The sequence below is a fragment of the Hypanus sabinus genome, chromosome 22 (genome assembly GCF_030144855.1).
Source record: "Hypanus sabinus isolate sHypSab1 chromosome 22, sHypSab1.hap1, whole genome shotgun sequence".
Classification (NCBI taxonomy): Eukaryota; Metazoa; Chordata; class Chondrichthyes; order Myliobatiformes; family Dasyatidae; genus Hypanus; species Hypanus sabinus.
In genome coordinates, this window is record NC_082727.1 from 51,955,549 (window position 1) to 51,982,032 (window position 26,484).

Genomic DNA, 26,484 nt, shown 5'->3' on the forward strand with positions numbered 1-26,484 from the left:
CTGAAAACAGTAGAGCTTCCCCATTTTTCTTCCGCAATCAAGGTGTATGGCAAGAAAAAGAAAATCCTGAATTGCAAGTTTCAAAGCCTTGCACAGAATTTCCAAGGCTTTTTTTTTGCTATTTCCTTCGATACTGACCAGTGAATTACATTGTAGGGGAACACAGATGACTGAGAGCTGAAAACAGTGGAAAATCAACTCTCTCTGAAGCAGCTAAATGCAAGCATTATACAGAATCTAAACAGCAAACACAAGGAAATCTGCAGATGCTGGAAATTCAAACAACACACACAAACTGCTGGTAGAACACAACAGGCTACGCAGCATCTATAGGGAGAAGCACTGTCGAAGTTTCAGGCCGAGACCCTTCATCAGGACTAACCGAAAGGAAAGATAGCAAGAGATTTGAAAGTAGTAGGGGGAGGGGGAAATGCGAAATGACAGGAGAAGACCAGAGGGGGTGGGATGAAGCTAAGAGCTGGAAAGGTGATTGGCAAAAGTGATACAGAGCTGGAGAAGGGAAAGGATCATGGGACGGGAGGCCTCAGGAGAAAGAAAGTGGGGGGAGCACCAGAGGGAGATGGAGAACAGGCAAACAACTAAATATGTCAGGGATGGGGTAAGAAAGGGAGGAGGGGCATTACCGGAAGTTAGAGAAGTCAATGTTCATGCCATCAGGTTGGAGGTTACCCAGCCGGTACATAAGGTGTTGTTCCTCCAACCTGAGTTTGGATTCATTTTGACAATAGAGGAGGCCATGGATAGACATATCAGATTGGGAATGGGATGTGGAATTAAAATGTGTGGCCAATGGGAGATCCTGCTTTTTCTGGCGGTCCGAGCATAGGTGTTTAGCGATACAGAATCTGTCGGGTTGTCTTGCACAGTTCAACAACACAAGGATTAGTGAACAGTATACTGTAACAAGATCACGCAAACACTTGGAACAAAAGTAAAATACAGACATCTTACATTTTGTCACATTTTAATGTCATTGGAGAAAAATAATTCTCCCAGTGACACCATAAATTTTCTCTGGGTGCTTTGGTTTCCTCCCACATCCCAAAGTCGTGCAAATTGGTAAATTAGCAGACAACTACAAATTGCCCCAGTAGAATCTAGGATGTGTTTACTGGATTGCAAGTAGAATACAATAAGCTAAATTCAAATTAGTATAAAAGCGGGTGCCTGATAGTCCACACACACTCAGTAGGTTATAGGGCAGTTTTCTGTACAGCATTTCTCTATCCTGCTTAATTTTCAATTGATGTGTATATACCAATTAAATTCATCCACAAAGGATGTGTACCATTTTAACTTAAAAACTCCTTATACTGAAAAAGAATCTTGTGCTTTCTCGGTGTATATGTTGAATAAGCTCTTCACTGGCTTCCAGCCAGGTACAGGTATCAATTTTAAATGACATTTCGATGACAAAACTCATCTTTGTCAGGGACCATTCCTGGGTATGTCTAGTCAGTGGTATCACTTGTTCCTCCTGGTTGGTTAGTCCTCATCCAATCAGGTTTCCACTGTCCCACTTTGCAACTTATGCAGATCTAAGATAACCTGGGCCTCAGGACAGCTGGCATTTACAGGATTCCATGTGAATGCAAAGCAGCATATATCGGCTAGACGGGGCACATGGTGGAGACCCGCATCAAGGACCACAGGAGATGTTTCTGGAGAAATCAGTGGTAGTAAAACAGTGCACTTGCAATGTCCAAAGTATTGATTTCGATGGCACACAGCTACTGTGCCACACCAATGGGTTTTGGACTGTCAGGTAAAGTAAGCCATTGAAATAAAACTAGAGAAAAAGAATTTTAATAAAGCCAAAGGACCCCTTCAAGTAAGAACTTGAATATGGCTGTAAACAAGGTGGAATACTGGAAATCAATAGGGTAAATACACCACCAGATTAGACATACCTAGGCATCATCCCTGATGACTGCAGAGTTTGTCATCAAAGCATCAGTTAAAAGTGATACCTGTACCCACCAGGAAGCCCAAGAGTTTATTTCACTGCTCATCATCAAAATGCACTTGGTCAAAGTACACAATGGACCATGAACAGAAAACATTATCGTGCTTTGCTCTGAATTGGAAAATAAAAACTGTTTGTAGATATTGGCACCACTAGTAAGAGACTTTTACATTCTAACCCGTGGCCCCCCCAAAGTTGCAAATAGTCTGTTATTTTAACCCATATTACAGAGATACTAAGTATCAATCACCAAGTCTGTAATTAAGAAGAGTGTAAAAATCAGAGCATGGCACAAATGAACCACTTTCATATTGGCTGAATAAATCATAATATTTTAAAATTAAATGCATTCTCGTACAAAAACAAATACAGTGGACTCCGGTTAATTGGGCCAACGGTTAACAAGGGCAGCCACCATTTAGGGCAACTCTCAAAGAACAAAAACTAATCCCTTTAATTATTTGAAACACTATGTTGTTTGAGATGGGAGACTGTGAATAGCTTCTAAACTAGCATCAGTCACGTGCACCTGAGGCCATTAGACACTGCACCATACTCAGCGCAAACAGTTTTTAAATAGAGTCAGTTGCGCGAGTTTATGTTCAAAAAGCAGTGACATTGTCACTGATAATTGGCAAGAAATAAGCACTAAGACAACTTAAAACTGTTTTTCTCACTGCAGTTCCAAGCAGTGAGGCTTGAGACGCTAGAAATGCCTGTAAGTGTAGAAACATTTTCACTACTTCAAGTTAGGAATGAGAAAGAATTTGAAAGTATCAACAAATAGTGGCTTTCCTTATCAACAAAGAATAAAAATGAAGATCTGGAAGATGGAATTGTCAAAGGCATTGTACGAAGGCAGCCCATTATCTGCAAGAGGTATCTGTACTAATTCTGTTCATTTACAGTCAATCAAAAGAACATGGCAGTGTGCACCGGATGAATTGCTCCACTGATAATTATAGGAACTGATACAATTTCATCATACTGTAGTAGTATAGGTAATGTTCTAATTTGTTCTATATTTCACTTCAATAGATAATTTGTTACTGTTAAATGGTAGTTTGCCTTTTGTTTAATAATTTAACTACTTCTATGAATCTTCGGCTAACTGGGGCAGCCACGTAATTTGACCATAAAGCACTGGTCTTAATATGTCCCAATTAATCAAAATCCACTGTATATAGAAATGGAATTCAATTTCTGATTGCAAGTCTATTGTCAACAAAATGAGTTTATATGGATCAATGCATCTTTCAATGTAAATGTAAAATTTGCTGCCAAAATGAGATAAAGGATTATGAACATGTTATGAAAACTTTGCATTTCAAATTATACAATTTAAAGTTATTTCTAGATCTCAACCTGTGAAAATAATCTCATTAGCAAGAGAAAGAATCCTTGTAATAGTTGAGAATATAAGAATTTATTCTCAGTATTACCACATTTGCAAATTCTAAAGTTATGTTTTGTGGTTGAAACTCAAAATATATAAAGTATATATTCATAAATACACAGAGCATATATTGTCAGCAAGACAAACAAGAGTAGCCCACTTAATGAACCATTTTGACAAGTAATGAAGTTCCTCCTTTCCTAAAAGTTTAAATGAACCAACACTGAGCAAGTATTTCTCAAGGTGAAAAAGTATTTGGTGAATGGATGCAGTAAAATAGTCTCAAACTCATGAATTTACATTGTTCATACTAATTTTGTAATTAAAAAGCACGGCAAAAATGTGTTCATTACTTGAGCTTTTTTTTTAAAATGGAGGTGGTTACAAAATGTCACTATTTAAAATAGAGTTTACTTACAAATGAATAGAAAGTGTTGTGCTGTGGCGACCCACTTCCCAGCACACTCGAGAACTGGCTCACAAAGCGGCGTGCGCCGGGATTGCGGCAGGTTCCACAGAGGGCGCCACGCCTGCTTCACCAGCAAGGGAAAAAGCCCACGTGCGGGACGGGACTGTGAATACACGCCCCCTATGGCATTCCCACCAGGGGAGGGCGGGATCAAGAAGGCTTTAAAGCGAGGCGCGAAGTTTGAATAAACCTCTTTTATGACTGCAGCTCACCGATTCTATGTCATTATTGCAGCGCTGCGTGTAGCACACCACTACAATTGGTGACCCTGACAGCCCAAATGATATTTGGACTGGAGATGAACAACGCCGCATCTGTTCATGCAGTTTTGTTAAAACTGCCAAGCTTCTAGACGCTGCGACCTCACCTATGGTTCCAGCAAGCAGAAGCCCAATTCCACATTCGGCAGATAACCTCGGATGCCACACGTTACTACTACGTGGTGAGCTCCCTCGACCAGGAGACAGCCGCCCAGGTTGAGGAGTTCATACAATCGCCCCAAGTGGACGGCAAATACACAGAATTCAAAGCCTTGCTCATAAGGACTTTCGGACTCTCACGGCGCAAGCGAGCTACCCACTTACTGCACCTGGATGGTTTGGGGGACAGACCACCATCGGCTTTGATGAACGAGATGCTGTACCTGCCCGGAGGTCACAAGCCCTGCCTCATGTTTGAGCAGGCATTCCTGGAGCAGCTGCCCGAGGACATACGCCTGCTGCTGTCCGACCCGGATTTCAGCGACCCCAGAAGGTGGCGGCCCGGGTAGACTTGCTGTGGAAAGCCAAGGAGAGTGGGGCATCCATCGCACAGATCACCAGGACACGCTCCCGGCAGCAAACCAGACCAGGCATTGCCGCAGAGCCCGCTAACTCCAGAGGCAGGGGTGAGGAGACCAACGAACAATGGTGCTTCTACCACCAGCGGTGGGGCGCAGAAGCCCGCCGCTGTAGCCCGCCCTGCAAGTTCCCGGGAAACCCAGGGCCAGCCGCCGCCAATGGCTACGGCGGCTGGCCATCGGGATAGCCTCCTGTATGTCTGGGACAAGCAGTAGGGACGCCGCTTTTTGGTCGACACCAGAGCCGAGATCAGCGTCTTACCTCAGATGAGTTACGACACCCGCAACAGAGAATAGGGTCCCACCCTGAGGGCCACGAACGGCAGTACAGTAAGGACCTACAGCACCCATACAGTGCAGCTACAATACGGCTACAGCCAGTTCACGTGGGACTTCACACTGGCCGCCGTAGCCCAACCACTCCTAGGAGCGGATTTTTTGCAAGCTCACAGCCTACTGGTCGACCTGCCCAGGAAGAGACCGGTCTGCACCAAGACCTTTCAAACGTTCTCCCTGGGTGAAGCCCAGTTGCCAGCCCCACACCTAGACTCCATCACGCTGTCCGACAATGACTTCACCAGAGTCCTAGCGGATTTCCCATCGGTTCTGGCACCGCAAGTTACAGCAGCCATGCCCAGACACGGCTTACAGCACGACATCCCGACACAAGGACCACCCCTCCACGCCCGTGCTCGAAGGCTTCTCCTGAACAAGCGCCGGCTGGCGAAGGAGTTCAAGAGGATGGAGGAATTGGGGATCATACGGCAGTCCAACAGCCCATGAGCCTTCCCCCTGCACATGGTGCCCAAAGCAACAGAGGGCTGGAGACCATGCGGCTACTACCGCAGGCTGAACGAGGCTACAACACCGGACCGCTACCCTGTGCCAGCACGCATCTTCTCCAAGGTAGACCTCATCTGGGGATACCATCAAATCCCGATGCATCCGGACGATGTCCCCAAAACAGCACTCATCACTCCTTTCGACCTTTTTGAGTTTCTACGCATGCCATTCGGCCTAAAAAATGCCGCACAGACATTTCAGCGGTTAATGAACGTGGTGGGACGTGACCTGGACTTCGCTTTCATCTATTTGAACGACATCCTCATAGCAAGCAGCAGTCGTCAGGAGCATCTGTCCCACCTCCGTCAACTCTACGCCCGATTGAGTGAATACGGCCTGACAATCAACCCGGCCAAATGCCAGTTCGGGCTCGACACCATTGACTTCCTGGGCCACAGGATTACTAAAGACAGGGCAACCCCTCTGCCTGCTAAGGTCCGCCATTTCCCCCAACCCAACACAATCAAAGGCCTTCAGGAATCCGTGGGTATGGTGAATTTCTACCACCACTTCCTCCCTTCAGCTGCCCGAATCATGCGCACCCTGTTCGCCCTGATGAGGACGAGCAGGCAGACGAGGAGATCCCTAGTTACAGGACTGCAGTCTCCGGTTTGCAGCTCCAGGAACCTCCCCGTAGGCCCAGGAGAGAGGACCCTACTCTGTGACATCACCACCGGCCAACCCCGCCCCGTCGTTCCGGCAGTGCATTTTCAGCTCCATTCACAACTTAGCGCACCCCTCCATCAGGACAACCGGATGGTAGCCAACAGGTTCGTTTGGCACGGACTCCGCAAGCAGGTCAGTGAATGGGCCAGAACATGCATGCACTGCCAAACAGACAAGGTGCAGCGGCAAACCAAAGCTCTGCCGAAGCAGTTCCACCCCACCCGCCAGCGTTTCGACCACATTCATGTGGATATCGTGGGCCCTCTGCCAGTGTCGCGAGGAGTGCGGCACCTCATGACTATCGTGGACTGGTTACCAAGATGGCCAGAGACGATCCCGCTCACCAACACCACCTCCGAATCTTGCGCCCGGGCACTGATTGCCACCTGGGTATCTCGCTTTGGTGTACTGGCACACATTACCTCCGAAAGAGGCGCCCAGTTCACCTCCAGCCTGTGGTCAGCTATGGTCAGCCTTTTGGGGACACAGCTGCACCACACAACTGCCTACCACCCACAGTTGAACGGAATAGTGGAGCGTTTCCACCATCACCTGAAGTCGGCTCTCATGGCCCCCCTCAAAGGGCCTAACTGGGTGGACAAGCTCCCCTGGGTCCTGCTCGGAAACCGCACGGCACCCAAAGAGGATCTGCACACATTGTCGGCCGAGTTGGTGTACGGCGCACCCCCTGGTCGTCCCAGGAGAGTTCATACCAGCCCCAAGGGGGCAAGAGGAAGAACCCGCAATAGTGCTGGGCAGACTACGCGAGAGGCTCAGTAACCTGGACCCCATACCCACTTCGCAGCATGGGCAGAACCCGACCTGCATACCCAAAGACCTGCAAAACTGTAAGTTCATTTTTGTACAACGGGGCGGACATCGGGCACCGCTACATCGGCCCTACAAGGGGCCGTTTACGGTGATCAGAAACAACGTGTCCACATTCGTGGTGGACATTGGGGGGAAAGAAGAGGTTTTCACGTTGGACTGACACAAACCAGCCCATGTGGGCTTGGCGCAGCCGGTCGAGATTCAGGCACCGCGGCACAGAGGGAGACCTCCCAAACAGAGTCCGACCCAGACTGTGGACATTGGGGGGGTGTATCGCCGGTTCTGGGGGGGTGGGGTTATGTGGCGACCCACTTCCCAGCACACTCGAACCGGCTCACAATGCGGCGCGTGCCGGCATTGAGGCCGGTCCCAAAGAGGCGCCAAGCCTGCCTCACCAGCAAGGGGAAAAGCCCACGCGCGGGAAAGGACTGTGAATACGCATTCCTGCCCGGGGAGGGTGGGATCAGGAAGGCTTTAAAGCGAGGCTGCAAAGTTTGAGTAAACCTCTTTTGTAACTGCAGCTCACCAACTCTGTGTCGTTATTGCAGCGCTGCATGTAGCACACCGCTACAGTGCTATGGTTTAATTTATTAGCACAGTACCAATTCCTTGTTCATATGACGTAAAAATTTTTTGCATATTTAAAAAGGACTAACGTGTTGCTCTGCTATCTGCTAATCATATTTTAGTTGCAACAGAAAAAAACTGAATCAAATTAATAAAAACATGACCACTTTGGGAGTCACAGGAGTTACTTCAGATTTTATGATTTCTTTGGAAAATGAATTCTATAACTGATACTGACTTGCATTAAATAATTATGGCAAACTTGTGGTCATAACCCATATATGTCAAACTCAAGGCCCGTGGTGGAATTATCTTTGGCCCGCGAGATAATATCTAATTACTATTAAAGCTGGCCCCAGTAATCGAAGCGCCTATGGCGTATGATATGGCTAATGCTGAGTTTATTCAGGTACCAGGTTTTCAGGGTTTTAGTGTTTATTCGGTTTCCCTGGTTTATTTCCTGAATATCATTAATGAATAAATTTTTCTTCTATTAGAGCTGGCTCGCCGGTATATTGCATGCACCACTAATACTACAAATCCCACAATGCACTGCCAGTGCATTGCTTGCGCTTGCCTTACTCTCTCATCAGCATCCTTATGGCGCTAGTCACGTGTGGTCAACTTTCAGCTATCCCTCACCCCAAAAATGGCTGAACGAAAGGTGGACTTTGAAAACAGGGGTTTTCAAGGCAGGTGGGAGGCAGAGCATATGTTCGCAGATATAAAGGGCAAACCTGTTTGTCTTGTGTGCGGAGACGGTGTGGCTGTAATTAACGAATATAACGTAAGACGACACTATGAAACGAAACAACAAATACAAGCATCTGGACAAGAAACAGAAGCCCGCGATGTGCGGTCAAAAGAGTGGATTGGCGGGCAGGATCCGGGAGAAGATGCGGGAGGAAAACGGCACAGGTGAGCTGACAGCTTATCACTGCATCATACACCAGGAATTGTTGTGTAGCAAAGCCTTGAAAATGGAACATATAATGAGCACCATAACACGAGCAGTTAACTTCATAAGAGCCAAAGGTTTAAATCACCGCGAGTTCAAGTCGTTTCTGGAGGAGTTGGGTTCAGAATATAATGATTTGCCCTATCACACAGAGGTGCGATGATTAAGCCAAGGAAAAGTGCTGAAAAGATGTTTCGATTTGCGTGAGGAGATCTGTCAGTTCATGGAAAGCAAACGGAAAGACACAACAGAGCTCCGGGATAAAAAGTTGCTTTGTGAAATGGCGTTTCTGTGTGACATCACGAGCCATCTCAATGCGCTCAACCTGCAGCTTCAGGGGCGGGGTCGTGTGATCACAGACATGTACGCTGCAGTGAGGGCTTTTAAAACCAAGCTGCACCTGTGGGAGACGCAGATGCAGCAAGAAAACTTGAGCCATTTTCCATGTTGCCAAACTATGAAAGAGCAGGCTTCTACCACAGTGTTCCCACGTGCAAAGTTTGCTGAAAAACTTAGCACACTTGGTGCCGACTTCACACGGCGATTTGCCGACTTTGAAGTCCAAAAAAGCAGGTTTGAACTGCTCAGTAATCCATTTGCAGCTGACGTGGAAAGCGCACCAATCAACATACAAATGGAGCTGATTGAACTCCAATGTAGTGACACACTCAAGGCAAAGTATAACTTGGTGGGCGCTGCACAGTTTCTACGTTTCATTCCCGACACAATGCACCAGCTGTGTACCCAAGCTGCTCAAATGCACTCTATGTTTGGCAGCACATATCTGTGTAAACAACTGTTCTCTTTGATGAAGAAAAACAAAACATCACACAGGAGTCATCTTTCTGATGAACACCTTCACTCAATTCTGAGGATTTCTTCAGCTCAGAGCCTGACTCCAAACATTGATGAACTTGCATCCAAGATGAGATGCCAAGTATCTGGCTTAGACTAGTGTGAATCACAGAGTGCTGGCCTGTGGAAAAATGTTTTCATTAGAACTTACTCCGGAAAAGCTGCAGATAAAGCCATAAGAAATAAACGCAACTGATTTTTTATTTATTTAATGTTCAATGCTGTTTTTGTAGGCAATAACCTAAGCTTTGTTAGTTCCAGGTTAATATGTGTAATAAATTCATTTCAATAAGGTTTGCAATAAACGGTGAACCAGTCCGGCCCTCGACTTGTACCGATTTTTTAATTTTGGCCCACTGTGTATTTGAGTTTGACACCCCTGTCATAACCAAAAGCAGCAAAATTAACCATTACTTATAATCCAAACATCAGTTTTTCAATTTTAAATATACCATCTTGACATCTCCACCACAAAATGTTCCTTCACAAAGATACAGAATTCTATTAAGCTATATCCATTGACAACAAATAAAGTGCAAATTTCAAAATTGAAGTTTACAAAAGACCTACCCATGCAAGCGTTGAGAAAGAGCCAGTCTGATCTTTTCATTCTGTTCTTTATTTGCTTGAGTCTTTTAAAATCTACTTCCAAATCTCCTTTACTGCAAACAGCTCCAGGTGCTAGCTCAATCCTTTGAAAGTCCATTTTCATCTCAGTTTCAAGTTTTGGTACAGGAGGAGACCTCCTTTGGCTATTACCACTGCTGCCACTGCTCCTCCATCGAGCCCTGTCCTGCTCATTTATTAGTGATGAAGCCTCCTCTGCTTCTGCAAATTCAATTGCTTCCAAATTGTTAGGCCTCGGATAGTCACAGACTGCACACTTCCGAGACTTGGGGCAGTTCTCATATGTGCAAGCTGCACAAATCCAATGCTGTGCTTTTGTATTTAGTCTGTTTCTGTCATTGTATTCTTCACAAGGGTCCTGAGAAGCCTGAACTGGTCTTGAAATACAACCAGATGATTGAGGGGAGTCCGCAGGACTTCTGGTCCGACGTTGAGACAAACACTGAGTGCATCTAATTGCTCTTGGCCAATTCAAGTAAGTACACATGTGGCATGACCACTTGCTTGCACTCTCTGAATTGTATGATTTAATTCTTGGTCTAGCACTAGAGTCTGGACAAATCAGCGGGCTGCTGCTACTCTCTATACCTGTGGTATCCCAATCTTGATTCAGATCACTTGAGCTGCCTCTGATTGAATCTTCAGTTATTATGGTGCTATTGGGTCTCGGTGCACGACACATAGTGCATTTGATTGCAGATGGCCAGTTTTCGTACGTGCAGTATTCGCAGGCCCACTTTATTCCATATTCAGTCATCGTTGCCTACACCTCGCATCAGTTTCCTTTGCAAGACTGGAGGCTGCAAAATTTAAAATTAACTATTGTCAGTAAGACAGACATCTTCCCCAACCATCCCACTGAGCAAACATTATTACACAGAATTTTTAAAATGAATTGCAAGATGAGAAACAATTGTACAAAGAAACTTTACAGTTAAGACGTGTTCAGATCACAACTCCCATTCCCCTTCTACTCATGCTAGATTGTAAAATCTACAAAATATTTATTTATAAGTTATTATTTTAATGAAATAAGTGATTCCCTATTTCAAATAATGCAAGCCTATACAATGAGGGAACTAGCTCATTATTTCTATAGTTTGGACATGAATATTTGGATAGAACTTCAGTATAAAGTATTGTCCACTGGCAATACTTTCTGTATCTTTTAAAACATTATTTTTTGGCAACTCACAAAAAAAGTGTTAGAGGAACCCAGGTCAGGCAGCATCTTGGAAATAGATGCAGTCAATGTTTTGGGCTGGGACCCTTCTTCAGGACAGGTCTCACAGTTTTTCCACAACTCTCAACCATCTAAACATTGCCAATTCATTATACCAAAACCACAGAACACATCTTTATTATTACAAAATTAGAAATTATACTTGACATTCAAATTTGGCTACTTTTGACCATTAAAAAAAAATGTACTTATGCAAACTAGTTTTCAAATACAGACATGCTACATCATTCCAAGTAGAAAATGGTACAAGGCAGGTGGGCTCAAAATTCAGCTGTTCAGTAACGTACTGTAAAAATTCAACAAAAGCAATCTGCTCCTAGTAATTCTGAAACTGAAGTACATGAGAGCAGAATATTTGCAAGATGTAGTTCACACTCAAAATGTTCATGTTCCAAAAAAAATTTGAAGACCAACTTTAAACTTTAAACATGATGCTTTAGTTGCTAGAAATCTAACACACAAACTACTGGGAGGTAATCAGATCAGGTACAGATTAACTTTTCTGAATCTGCAGAAAATATCAACATTTCTGATCGATTTCTACAAAAATAATCTGTCCTAAGCTTGACCAAGATGCAAGCTTACTGAAATTATTCCTTTTACCAGAAAGGAAAAGGGACGCTAGACATTTGGAGTTCTATGTGTAAATGTCTATATAAATTAGAAACTTGAAAAACAAATTAGTAGACAATACAATGCGAAAGACAAAACTGAACAGTGTGGATTCCTCAAACACTGATAACAAGTAAAGTGACTATTGTTTCTGAAAACAGCCTGGCCTTTTTCAACAAGAGATCTCAAATGCCATTTGTACATTACTATGGGCACTGTTTCTAAACAAACTGCATATTGTATGATTAAATACATTTAATTAGTAGAAATACTACTAGATCAAAACACTGAAGGAATATGTCAAAAATGTTACACTAATTAAATTTCTATATTAAAATTATTGGGCAATGAGTAATGACAAAAATAGATATAAATACAAATCAAGTAATTCCAAATTCAGAGCAACATATTATAACACTCGCAGTTCAGCTGATATGCGTTAACTTAACTGCAGCACTGGATTTAGGAGCAGATTAGGGGGCTGGCACGGCAAGTAGAATGATTTATTGTAATATAATGTAACAAACGTTATAAACAAACACTGAAGATGTACATACTATTCTAGCATTTCTAAACAATGGCCTCAGACTGTAAAAGCAGCTGAAAAAGACTGCAATGTAACGCAAAACGTCCACAAATGCTTTTTTTTTTGTTGATCCTATAGTCTTCAAACACTAAGCAATTCATTCGAGGGATGCAAACCTTAATGAACGTGACATCTGATCTGGAGCAAATGTAATTGGCAAAAGAACAAGTTGAAAAAAAGTATGGCAAAAGAACAAGTTGAAAAAAAGTATGCCAAAATGGGATGCGTTCTGTGACGCAGCTCAACTCTTAAAAACGTTCATAATTATGGATAGTCACATGTTGTATAGCATATTTTATGGATACAGAAGGATGATTAGCAATAACTCATCTAAATACAAATAGCGAAACAGGGATTTGACGATCATAACCGAAATCACACATCAACCACAAACTTTTCAAAACTTGAAAACAAAACCTTAAACACAAAAGTAGATCTAGCTAGAACCTGTCCGCACAACGTGTCCATTTAATTTAGTTGCTAAAAGTGTCGGGCTCCGTCCTTTACTCTCTAAACTTAAACAGCATCAGATTTAAGCAGGTATGACCTCACTCTGCTCCTCGCCGAGATCAGTTTCTGTCACATCGCGCAGGGTACTTAAATAGCGCGACTGAGCTCCGGATTTCACTTTTCGCTACTGATTGACCAGCAGTTACCTAATTCCAGTTCTCGGGCACCAGCCTCGCATTCAGCTGCGCTGGGACTGCACTTCCACGCCGCCGCCGCTGCTGCATACTTAGGTTAGGGTCAGAAGGGGGCTGCACACAACAAACAGACCTTCTCCCCGCGCACTCTCGCTCTCTTTCGTCTCTCCACCGCCGCCTCAGCCGCTGCCGCCGTTCCAGTCGATCCGCTCCCCACACATACCCCTCCCCAACCCCACTGCCCCCGCCGCCGCTCTTTTCCTTACATGGTGGCTGGGTCAAACAAAAACCCCGCTCACAGCCATCGCTCCGTCCGACCGGCGACCTCCGGCTTCCACCTGCTCCCCCCACCCCCCCCAACCTCCTTATTTTTTTATGACATTTTTTTCCCCCTCGCTCCTCCGTTCGGCTCTAATGGCGACGGCAAAGACAACATAAGACAAAGTTTGCTGGGATATTTAAAACGTCACACCGCACCTCACGCTCACATGCTTCTCTGATTGGACATTGCTCCTTCTCAGGCGGAAGACCAATCGGAAAAGCCGTCCTTGCTGTTTTGGGATGGACGTCACCTCAAGTAACCAGGCTCTGACGACGAGGCGTAAACAAAATGAGAGGTCGGGGAGTACAGGCTGTCGATCACCTGACGTTCACTCTCACGGATTTTGATTGGTTTACGATTACATCACACAGTTCGGTCTCGTAGAATGCATCTCAGCTGATAAAAGTCTGTGCACACTAATAGTGAGAAAGTTTGTAGAACTTTAGCCGGGCTGACTCATCATAACGCCTTTTGACTTGAAGGATCTTTAAAATCTAACCAGCATCGCATGGAGCATCATTTCAACGGATCCGTTCCGATCATATCGGTTTGGTTATTGACCCCAAACGGGAATAGTGGAAATCATATAACTTGGAAGTTTAAATTTAGTTTTATAATTATTTCAACAACGGTATTTACTTTCAGCAGCATTTTAAAAAATCGGTCTGAACAGCAAAACAAAAATCTACAGATACTTGAAATCTGAAATATGAAACCATACATGTGCTAATATTAAACACGATATTCTGCAGATGCTGGAAATCTAGAGTTCTATACATGTATATGGTTGAATGACAGTTAAACTTGAACCTGAACTATAAAATGCTGGAAATACTCCTTGGGTCAGGCAGTATACATGAAGAGAAGTTAAAATTTCGAGTCGATGCGTCGGGCGAATCTCGGCTAAAGGGAACGAAGCGAGACTGATTGACGCAAGTGTAGGTGGTAAAGGCTTGTTAATCGCAGCTGATCTGTCTCGAGAAGATATAAACAGAAGTAATTGCATAAGAACAGATGAGAGTGAAACACAACCGATGTACAAATGCTACAGGGTTGAAACTCCAAAATTAAATAGTTACCATGTCATCTGAAAAGGCCAATTATCTGAAAGTGTTGAATTTGAGTTCTGAGGGTTGCAATGTGCTATTTCAAAAGATATATCAGCGATTCAAGAACAGCTTCTTCCCCTTGCCATCCAATTTCTGAATTAGCATTGAAACCATGAATACCTCGCTACTTTTTATTATTGTTTTTGCACTATTTAACTATTATATATAGTTACGGTAATTCATTTTAAATATATATCATGTATTGTACTGCTGCCACAAAGTTAACTTGCCGGTGATATTAAACCTGATTCTGATTCTTTCTTGGGCTCATATTAGACAGTTTAAATAGTGTAAGAAGCCAAAGACAAAATATAACAATAGAAAATAAATGTGACAGGCGAATGTAAACTCAGGACCCACTTACAGCCTAGAGGGTTTTTGAAAAGTAGTCACCAAAGCTGGGGTGTAGAGATGAAGTCCAAGCTTAAACCAGGGGTTTAGAGTGAAAAATTCCTCTCTAGTGGTGAAAGGAGAGGGAAGTGAAAAATGTTGACAGTGGTACAAACTACATAGATTCCACATTTGTTGAATGTGGATTTTGGAGTGAAAGACAAGAAAGGGAAATCTGCACCTGTTCTGCATGTAAATAAAGAGTGTGAGAGCAGAAGTGTAATAGACAGTTGTGTTGTGAGCCCTGCCAACAATGCTGGATGGAGAAACTGGTTAAAAAGGAATAAATCATGAAATTATTGCTGTGGAATGTTAGTAGAATACACAAAATAGAGCTAAAGAAACAGGGAGAATAGAATGGAAATCTTATCAGAAGTAGGGTGGGTAGGAGATTTTAGGTTTGTAATGGGTATTGATTGTTCTCATAACCGTGAGATGGAGATAAAGCAGTTAAGAAAAGGAAGAGTGAGATATGGACAATGTGAAACCGAGTTCATAGAAAGGAGGCTGGTTTCTGTGATTTATTGTTGTGTCAACAACTCTCTACAGTTTCTTACAGTCACATATACTCCGGGTGCCATACCAACTTGCGATGAATCCAGACAGAATATGGTTAATTGATAAAAATTGGTAAGAGTCAATAGAGACTTGCCAAATTTCATTAGCCTCCTGAAGTAGAGGCGTTGGTGAATTTTCTTAGTCATGGCATCGTAGTTGGACTAGGACAGGTGATGTTCAGACCTAGGAACTTGACGTTCTCAACATCAACAGGAGCACATGCACCACCTCCCTTTTTTGAAGTCAATAATTTGCTCTTTTGTTGACATTACCAGATGGGTTGTTGCCATGACATCATGTCACTAATCTCTCTATCTCCTTCCTGTACACTGCCTAATCGCTATTTGAGATGCGGCCCATTACAGTGGTATCATCCACAAACCTGCAGATCAAAGATTCCCAAGGATTATGTCATGGATGGCCCCAGGCTGGGAACCTCTGCTGTAACTGGAGTTTGAGAAGAATCTGGCTACACAATCACAAATGTACAAGGAGTTGGGCCCTAGGATGCAACGTTGTGAAGCACCAGTGTTTAGAGTAATCACGGTGGAAGTGTTGCTGCCTATCCTTGCTGATTGTAATCCATTGGACAGAAAGTCAAGAATCCAGTTGCAGAGGAAGGCATCAACTCCCAAGGTCTGAAGTTCGGTCATGAACTGTAATGAACTAAGTGCGCTTGAATTATATCCCAGAAGTACTTAATTGTTTTTGCAAAGCACTTTATGATATCCTAAGGGATGATGTGATCTATAGAAACCAGATGCAGAAGTGAAATGGAAATGGATTAATTGCATTGATGTACCCAAAGTCATTTATACCTGATGTTTATGTAATTGATACTGTTTCATCAATTTGACACCGAACCAAAGGAAATATTAACTCTCATACGTCATTGTGATTAGGAGTGTTAAGAACGATTATTTCTAAGTCATCTATCATCAGATAGATAACTTATCAAGTGATATTGCTGAAATTGTAGTCTTTTTCTGTTTATTTACATAATGGAGATGTATTAAACCTCCTCAAAAGCCAATAGGTTGGATTCAGCTCACTGCCTGGACTAATACCCCTGCATTCTTACCTGTGATATCCTGGTACAGATATGCAGGTACAGTCATCCTTGTCTCATGATCCTAGAGTCAGGTAGCAAAGGTGCAACTCACTTTCAGCTTATACTGTTGAGACTTGCTTTGAGAATACACTTGACAGACTTTTAAAGAAAACGGAGTGGGAATGCTCCCTTCTTCCCACACTATCAAACTCTGTAAGGTTTTATAATAAATTTTAAATCCCTCTGAAATGCAGGGATATTATAAAACTTAAAATGTTTATATAATTAAATATTTAAATTATTTTAAACATTAAAACATCAATAAGCAATGAACATTTTTCAAAACATTATAAGTAAATACTAAACTTACCCTTATCTTAATCTTCAGATCAGTAAATCTCATTCAAACATATGGATCTTAATCCTACATCAGGTCTGACAGTTGTAGGATTGCAGAGGCATAATGCCCTGGCAAAAATGCATTAGCATCTGCCACTCCACTTGTGGTAGATTTATGGCACACCTGTATAGATCTGGAACTTGCTTATCAATGAATTTCTAAGTGGCATTAGTTATATTCAGAGTCACCAGCTACAGCCAACTTGACCTGGCCCATTACTTAAAGTACATTTTCCTAATCTTGTCATCCACTCATTTTATTAATGTTGCAGTCCTTCCTAAACCCATGAATTATTGTGATATTTCAAAGTAAGGCCACGTTTAGCCAGCAAGTACGTGAGTCAAGGACGGATAGACATCCAGTACAAGACCACAGATTTCCAGTTATCTTGACTATACAGCCTCCCACACTACCTTCTATATAGAAAAGTCTTCAAATGGTTCACTTCTAACTCTTTCTAGATCTCTCTATTGCCTTCTCAGAGGAGATGTAAGCTGTAAACATTCATTACAAATCTATAGACTACAAGAGCAGTCTGAACTATACGGTCACATCCTGCCCTTTGAAAGGTCTGCCTTTTATTGTACTAGTTCCTTGATCTGTCATATTTGTTCAAAGGATTTGATATTCTACACAGGTGCCTCTGAAATGCCATTCTTATTCCTGAACTGTGGCATCACCTTCACCTTAGCAGACAGAGTGATTTAAAAAAATTCATCTATTTCCCATTCCTCTGCTCTCACCTTCTCTTGGATAGAGCACGAATAGAATTCACCTTCAGCCCGACCAGCCTCTGCATTCAACAGATCATTCTTTGGAATTTCTGTTGACTCCAACAAGTTTCCCATGCTAGGTACATTCCCTTCCCCTTTCAGATTCAAGATAGTTTAATGTCATTACTGTACCAGTACACAAGTGTAAAGAACAAAATAATTGTTATGCTCCAATACAGCATAAAAACACAATAAATATGAATACGATAGCTCATATACCGTATATAGATTGTTTATATGTCTATAAAGTGACAATAGGCACAAGTTTGTCTGTACATAAGATGACAGACAGGAAATGACAAAGTAGTGGTAGTTGGGGGTGTGCAAGTAGGTGGAGGCGTTGATAACTTTATTGTTTGGCAAAAGTAACGGTTTTTGAGTCTGGTGGGTCCTGGTGAGGATGCTACATAGCCTCCTTCCTGATGGGAGTGGGACAAACAGTCCATGGGCAGGGTGGGTGGGATTCTTCATGATATTACTGGCCCTTATCTGGCACCTTTCTGTATAAGTGTCCTTGGTGGTGGGTAGGCTGGTGCCAGTGATGCGTTGGGCAGTTTTGATGACCCATTGTAGAACCTTCCTATCCACCACAGTACAGCTTCCATACCATGCAGTGATGCGGCTTGTTCGGATGCTCACCACTGCAAGTATGATGTAGTATGTAGAATGATGCAAGTATGGATGTACATAGTCTAGCCCTCTTCAGCCTCCTTACAATCAAGTGGAAGCTTCCCTGATTGAATATGATGGGACAGTGAGAGGTTGTGCTGTCAATGTAACGAGGGGTGTAAGTGGTGCAAGATCATCTCTTTTGTTTTGTTGACATTGAGGAAGAAGTTATTAGCCTGGCACCATGCCTCGAGCTCCTCAAACTTCATTACAAAGGAACGGTTCAAAATTCCTTGGGTCACTCTTCTATTGCCACCAAACACTCCCCAAATAGGACAATTTCCATGCAACCACAGGCAATTCTTCTTTCACCTCTTCACACCTCACCATACAAAGACCAAAGGAATTCACTTGCACTTCTTCCAATCTAGTATATTGCATTCAGTGTTGACAATGAGTTCTGTTCTGCACTGGAAAAGCAAATATAGATTGGAAAATTTCTTTGCAAAGCACCTGGCTTTTGTCTGCTAGAATGACTGTGAATTTACAATTGCTTGGCTCTTTAATTCACCATCTCATTCCCACTATGCTTTCTGGCACAGATACTGTGTGATATGCTGGTACTTGCTGCACTTTTTAATTTTTATTTGATATTTACATTAAAAGAAAGATAGGTGGGAAAAGGGTTGGTTCATACAAGGACAAAGAAGGGAATCTGTATCAGGAGCCAGTGGAAGTGGGCAAGGTCCTAAATGAGTACACTGTATTGGACTCACCAAAGAACATAGATAGATGATGGTGAAATCATGGATGGGTTATGTTGCCATACTCTGCCAGAGCCTCGGCAACCACTTTTTCCCCCCAAGTGGTAGTCTTGGAGGAAAGATTCTGTCAGTGGTCCCCCACGTTCTTCCCACAGCGCAGTTGTTTTTTTTTTAAAAAATGAGACCGAGTTGCGAGCTCGACACTCAACCCAACACAGGCGGAAGGCGTGCCTGGAACTCAGGAACCTTCGCTCCAGAGTCCGGCGCTGATGTCATTGTGCCACCAGTCGGCTGTTCTGTTGATACTCTGTCAATATTGAGGAGGTGTTGGGTTTCTTGAAAAACATTAAAGTGGATAAATCTCCAAAATTTGATGCAATCTATCCCAAGATACTGAGGAGGCAAGGAAGGAATTGCTGGACCCTTAACTGAGCTACTCTGTCACAGGTGAGCTTCTGAAAGACTGGACAAAAGCCAATGTCTTTTTCCTTCATTTAAGAAGGGTAATAGTGGCAAACCAAGAAATTATAGGCCAGTGAGCCTATAATTTTTTACATCCTACCTCCTGCGCTAGGGAAATTCTTAAGACAGGATTTAGTCAAATTTGGAGAAGTATAGACATATCAGAGAAAGTCAGTAGGCATTGTGTTGACAAAGTCCTGCTCACAAATTTGATTCAGTTTTTAGGGAAGTGATGAAGATGATTGACAAAAGGTAGGGCAGTGGATGTTGTCTACTTGAACTTGACTAAAGCTTTTGACATGATCATTTATGGAAGGCTAGTCAAGAAGATTAAGTCACTCAAGGTCCATCAGGAATTTGTCACATGAATACAAAATTAGCTTGGTCATAGAAGACAGAGGATAGTGGTGAAGGGCTGTTAGTTAGAGTGTGACCAGTGGTGTTTTTCAAGGATCAATGCCGGATCCTTTATTGTTTGTGTTATAAGCTCAACCAATGTTCTAAATGAAAATGTAGGTGGTCTGATTGGTAAGTTTGCAGATGTGATAATTAAGAAATTGGTGGAATTGTGGATAGTGAGGAAGATTGTCAAAGGATAGAGATTAATCTGGAAAAGGCGGCATTCCATTTTCAGGCAAATGCAAGAGGAAAGTGTACAGTAACTGGCAGAACTCTTACTCTTACATTCTGGCATTGGACTGATGGGTCTTAGGCTGCAAGTTCACAGCTCCCTAAATGTGGCAACACAAGTAGATAGAGTGGTAAAGAAAACATACTGTGTGCTTACCTTCTTCAAATGGGGTATGAAGATGCAGTTCTGGTCACCACATTGTCGGCTTTGGAGAAGGTGCTGAAATGATTCTTAGATTAGAAATGGTGCTTAGATTAGAGAGTACTACATATGAAGAGAGGTTGGACAAACTTGATTTTTTTTTCCCCTACTGGAGTGTCAGATGCTAAGAAACAATCTGATGGAAATATAAAACTTTGAGGCATAGTCAGGGTAGATAGAGTTCATTTCTGGGATGGAAATGTCAAATGGTAGAGGATATTGGTTTTAGATGAGAGAGGAAAATTTTAAAGTGCTTTGTAAGGCACGCATTTTTAAACAAGAGTGGTATGTACCTTGAAACTACTATCAAGGGAGTTGGTGGAAGCAAACACAATGATCATATTTAATAGGTATTTAGACATACTGTAAGTATGCACAGCCAGAGAATAGAGGGATGCAGACTTTCTGCAAGCATTAGGGGCACTTACATGGTGGGTTGAAGGGCCTGTACCTGTGCTCCACTGTACTGTCTTCTATTTCTGACTTCCAGCATCTGCAGTTTTGTCTATTTTCTTAAATAAACTGATTAATTTATTGTGGTCAGTACAAGTTTAATAATATGTGAATAATGAGCTAACCTGATTATCTTCAGAGATTTAAACAATACCAAAGGGAAAACATGTAATATTTCAAGACTCATTTATTATCAAAGAATGTATAAATTATGCAACCTTGAAATTTCCCTGCTCACAGATAGCCACAAAGCAAGAAACCTAAAAGAACCCAGTTAAAGAAAAAAAAATGAATAAAGTAAAAATAAAAGACCAACACCCAATATGCAAGAAAAAAATTGCAAACAATCGAAGTGAAAAACAGCATTCCAAACCAAAATTGTGTTCTCAGATCTGAACTTCAGAGCAACTTGGAGAAAGCCTGAAGTTCCACTTATCAGTTCAACACATCAGCAGACAGTCTTCATAGCCTCAGCATCACGGAGATAACCATTGTAGAGAACCAGCAAAATCAGCTCTGTCCTGACCGACACCCTGCCTTTACAGTCTATCTGGGCCAATGTTTAAACTGACCCAACAACAGAACAGCGAAAGGTTCTGCATCCTGGAGATTGGAGTGACCATCACGGAGAGTGAGCAAAATCAGCTCCCACTTCCAATCTGGGCTGCAATTTAAATGGTCTGAAGAGTACATTTTATCTTGCACTAAGACCCAGGCTCCAGCACAGACCACACTCCAGGCCCAGATTTTGCTGTTCAGCCCGAAGCCACTCTCAAGCTCTGCAAATCAGCATGGCACCCAGAGCAATTAAACCTTGCTTTTCTCAGAAATCTATACTTTTCAAGCTAATTAAAACAATGAAATCAATTATGTTCCTACTATTCCTTAGAGCTTGATGTGATACTTAACAGAAGTTTATCTTGTCTTTATTGCCTTCCATTAATTACTATATCAATGCCTTTCAATAAGAACTCATTTGATCTTTGTTTCTTCAATGTTACAACACACACCCAACAGTAAAGTTCTATCTCCCTTTGAAATAGGCCTTGTTTTATTTGTTTCACTGCTCACACTACCAGTTGCTACATGAATGCTCAGTTTTTAAATTTATACAGTACTCTAGTCATAGGGTTACAAAAATGCCTCAAGCACTCCAATGGACACTGCATACTCTCTAATTTACAAAGATGCAGGCAGATGTGTTACAGAGCAAAAACTTCTCACCTAGAATTACAGAGATCTCCTTGCCCATCTGCTCTCCTCCATGCAAATTATCACTTTGATCTGAAGGACATTGCAAACGATAATGGTTTATGTATAATGCAATTTCTCAAATCACCAACAATGATATATTCCAAGGAGTCTGCAGATTGCTGATCTCATCCAATAGTGATAAACTTAGATTCCTTCTATATCATTCCCTGTTGCCATCCTGGTCTCAAGTTGCAGAGATTCTTGCAGCAACCTCCCAGTCTATGACAGTCCATGAGTCGGCATTGATATTACACCTTCAGGACGATCTTTTTCCCCAACCCTCATGATGGAGCTGCGAGGGGAAAAAAAAGCTAGTTTGAAGAATTGGGAGCTGAGCATCTGTATGATTTGACTGGTGTAAACGACCTTATGTTAGATAATCTTTACTCCAATGCTTGATGTGTTCCTTTTAGAGAGTATGCTGTTATCAGTTAATCTCTCATATATGAAAATGTTAAAGGTTCTTCAGCTGTTGGTGGTACCATGAGGTATCTCACATGCACTTACCAAGTTTCAGCTCTGTACCTGAAAATCACAGTCGTTAAGAACGTATTTCCACTTTATTTGTGATGAAGTTGGTGTTCTGTCAATAGTTTGCCAGAGGAGGCTTCTGAAATATTCAGTATGCTCTCTCAATGAATTTCAGTTGTTGAAAGAAACTGTTGATTCCTCTCATCTGTGAGGTTCACAACCAGTTTTGCGTGTTACTGAGTTGCAGGGATAATAAGTGATGTTCTGAAATGAAGCTATCCAGATGGTCTCTTACAATGATCTTTCTTTGATAAAATCAAAGCGAGCACCATGCAATTTCTGTTGCAGAATATTTCTCTTTTCTCTAAATTTTTCACAATCTTGGCATCCAAATTTGTCTGGGATTTAAAAATAGAAAATAGAAAATGCTTGAAAAAAAACTGAAGGTCAGGCAGAATCTATATAGAGAGAAACAGTTCATATCAATTACCTTTTATCAGACCAAGGAAAAGTTAGATTCCTTGAAATTGCAAGGAATAGAACAGAAAGACCAAGAAAGATTGGAAAATACAAAAGGTAGTTAGTGCTAGCTGAGTTAAGGGAGTGAAGGCTTGTTAATCCTCTGTGATTTTCCCATTTTCACTTTCAAAAAGATCTGGATAACGTTATCTTGACTCATCTAGCTTGAAAACATCTACATGAGGGTCTCCTGACCCCTCACTTAATGGTATTAGTTCATGACATAAAAAAAGGTTAGAATCTACTTAGATTCCACCACTTCTGGATCCTTTGTCACTGCTCATTTTTAATGGTCACTCACTCCTTCAAAAAAAAATGTAAACACTATCTCTTAGTCATGCAGTCATCCAGCCTTGGAAGTTTTCATGTTTTACAACATTGAATCAGCATATTTAACTTGGCTCGTTCTGACACTGATCAACAGAAAAAGACCCTCTCGTGTCACAGTGAAAACAAATCCCTACAAAGTGATCTAAATAATTACAAATATAAAACAAAATAATTGATTGTACAAGTATTCACCCCATTCAAGTCAATATTTAGTAGATGCACCTTTGGCAGCAATTGCAGCCTCGAGTCTTTGTCAATAGGTCTCCATCAGCTTTACACATCTGGACACGTCAATTTTTCCTCATTCTTCTTTACAAAACTGCTCAAGCTCTGCCAGATTGCATGGGGATCTGAGTGAACAGCCTTTTCAAGTCCACCACAAATTCTCAATTGGATTGAGGTCTGGACTCTGGCTTGGCCACGCCAGGACATTAACTTTGTTGTTTCTAAGCCATTCCCGTGTAACTTTGGCTTTATACTTGTAGCTGCTGACTTGCTGGAAAAACATCTTCCAAGTCGCAGTTCTCTTCCAGACTGCATCAGGTTTTCCTCCCGAACTTCCCTGCAATTTGCTACTTTCACAAGCTTTCCAGGACCTGCTGCAGTGAAGCATCCCACAACACTATGCAGCCACCACCATGCTTCATTGCAGGGTGGATGTATTTATGATGGTGTGTGGTGTTTAGTCTCATGGCCAAAAAGCTCAATTTTGGTTTCATCAGACCATAGAACCCTGTTCCAGCTGACTTCAGAGACTCCCATGTGCCTTGTGGCGAACTCTAGCTGAGATTACATGAGGTTTATTTGAACATTGGCTTTCTCTTTGCCACTCTCCCATGAAGCTGTGACTGGTGGAGCATCCAGGCAACAGTTGTTGTAGGCACAGTCCCACCCATCTCAGTCGCTGAAGCTTGTAATTCCTCCAGAGTTGTCATAGGTCACTTGGTGGCCTCCCTCACTGGTCCTCTTCTTGCACGGTCACTCAGTTTTTGAGGGCAGCTTGCTCTAGGCAGATTTACAGCTGTGCCATATCATTTCCATTTCTTGATGATTGACTCAATTGTACTCCAAGGGATATACAGTGACTTAGAAATTTTCTTTTGTCTATCTCCTGAGTTGGTCGAAGAGTTCTTTTGTCTTTAGGGTTTAGTTTTTGCCAGGAAACTGACTCACCAGCAGTTGGACCTTCCAGATTCAGATATATTTTTACTACAGTCAGTTGAACACCATGACTCTCTATTTAATTACGTGACTTCTAAAACCAATTGGTTGCACCAGTGATGATTTGGTTTGTCATATTAAAGGGAGTAAATACTTATGCAATAAATTATTTTCTGTTTTATGTTTGTAACAGAGATCACTTTGCACAGATCTGTTTTCACTTTTTACATGGAAGATGGAATTGAGAGATACAAAACTCCGCATCTTTTGAGTCACTGTGAAATCTGAAATTGAGAAATTGCTGAAAATACTCAGCAAGTTAGAAAATAAGTGCTAAGTAAAATTTACAGTTCAATAACCTTTCATCAGAATTGGGGGGGTGGGAGAGACAAGAGGATGCTGAAAATTTGGAGCAACAAGCCAAATGAAGGAACTCGGTGATCAGGCAACATCCCCAAAGCATCTCTGGCACTGGCATACCCACCATCAAGGATATTTACACAGAAAGATGCCAGAAAAGAACAAGTAAAATCATAAACAGTGAAAATGTATGAGCATGAAACAGAACCCACTACATCATCTTCAATGGACAATGGGCCGAGGTCAATAGATTTGCACATAATTAAATAACACACAATAGATGAAAAAACAGCATTTCCCTGACCCTGAGTATTTTTCATCTTTCTTTTTTGCTTCAGATTCCAACATCTGCAGACTTTGCATTTTTATTAAAATGTCTTCTGTTACCTGCTTTCAAAAGATATCACTTCAAAAGAAATCCTGGGCTCCTCAACACAAGAGGTTCTGCAGATGATGGTAATCTTGAGAGATGCATACAAAATGCTGGAGAAACTTAGCAAGCCAGGTAGCATCTATGGAAGGAATAAACAATTGATACTTGGGGCTGAGACCTACCATCAGGGCTCAGACTGGCTAAATCATAAAGAACTTGCAAAAAGCAGAAATATTTTATCATGTAACTGTTGAACTATACAAAATATCTAAATATTGAAACATGAACATAAATTTACAATCAAGTGGGAATATTTTTGACATATCTTACATTTCACTTACTCATATAAACTGATAGAAACAAACTTAAACATGGGGTTCCCAATCAACTACAACTACTGGTGAGTTCATATATTTTTAATTGACTCTGTTGGAAAAGATGCAAGCAGTAGAAAAGACAGCAATGCCACTACAGGTTACCCAAATCCATCATCAACCCAACATTTATTAAAGAAGCCGAACACTTCCATGTTGAATCACCTTCCCTAGTTTGACCGCAGGAATCAGCACGATCAATCATTTTTCAGGAACCCCCATCGCACTCCAAACTTTACATCCATAAATTGTGTGTTTTTGCTACCTGGGTTACCTGGCCTTAAAACCTGAAGTCAACCCCCCCCCCCCCCCCATGCACTTAAAAAGTCTCGCTTTAAAATTTTCCACTCTTCCTCTTCAACTGGTTTCATTTATTACCTACCAACGTACTCCTTCTCCTCTCCCACCTTATTACAAGCTTCTGCCCCATTTCTTTCCACTCCTGATGAAGTTTCTCGGCCCGAGTCGTTTACCCCTCCGGAGACGCTGCCTGACTCGCTGAGCTCCCCCAGCATTTCGTACGTGTTGCTCAAGACCATCAGCATCTACAGACTTCCTCGTGTTCTCTCTGAACTCACTTCTTCAGGCAGGGGTTTGGATGGCACTTCCAAGATCGCCTTAGGGTCTCCGCCCGCCTATAATTACTACGTTACCTGTCCGAAGTGATTCAACCACCCGAGAGACGGTCCCACCTGTCCCACGTGACAACGACCCGCTGTCACGTGCGCGCTGGGAACCGCCCCCTCCTCCAATCATCTCCTCCCCTGGCTCCACGCCCCGCCCCGCCCCGCCCCCGG

The 26,484-nt window shown here is 42.4% G+C and overlaps 1 protein-coding gene and 1 long non-coding RNA gene across 4 annotated transcripts in view; both read right to left on the bottom strand.

The window, feature by feature from the left end:
- The window catches only part of LOC132379606 (ubiquitin thioesterase ZRANB1), a 69,440-nt gene extending 55,896 nt beyond the window's left edge, over positions 1-13,544 (bottom strand). The window contains exons 1-2 of one of the 3 annotated variants that reach the window (XM_059947725.1): positions 13,389-13,544; positions 9,981-10,837 (exon numbers count right to left, since the gene is read on the bottom strand). In XM_059947725.1, the coding sequence (XP_059803708.1) occupies positions 9,981-10,794 (814 nt within the window). In that variant the 5' untranslated portion in view covers positions 10,795-10,837; positions 13,389-13,544. Of the gene's footprint in view, positions 1-9,980; positions 10,838-13,134; positions 13,368-13,388 lie in introns of those variants that run through there. The other 2 variants (XM_059947726.1, XM_059947724.1) reach the window with 2 other exon arrangements.
- Positions 13,545-21,027: 7,483 nt separating this feature from the next.
- On the bottom strand, positions 21,028-26,424 carry LOC132379608 (uncharacterized). The gene is made up of 3 exons (XR_009507485.1): positions 26,070-26,424; positions 25,328-25,452; positions 21,028-22,968 (listed from the first exon to the last, which is right to left on the bottom strand). It is a non-coding gene; the product is annotated as an uncharacterized LOC132379608 (long non-coding RNA).
- Positions 26,425-26,484: the final 60 nt, after the last annotated feature.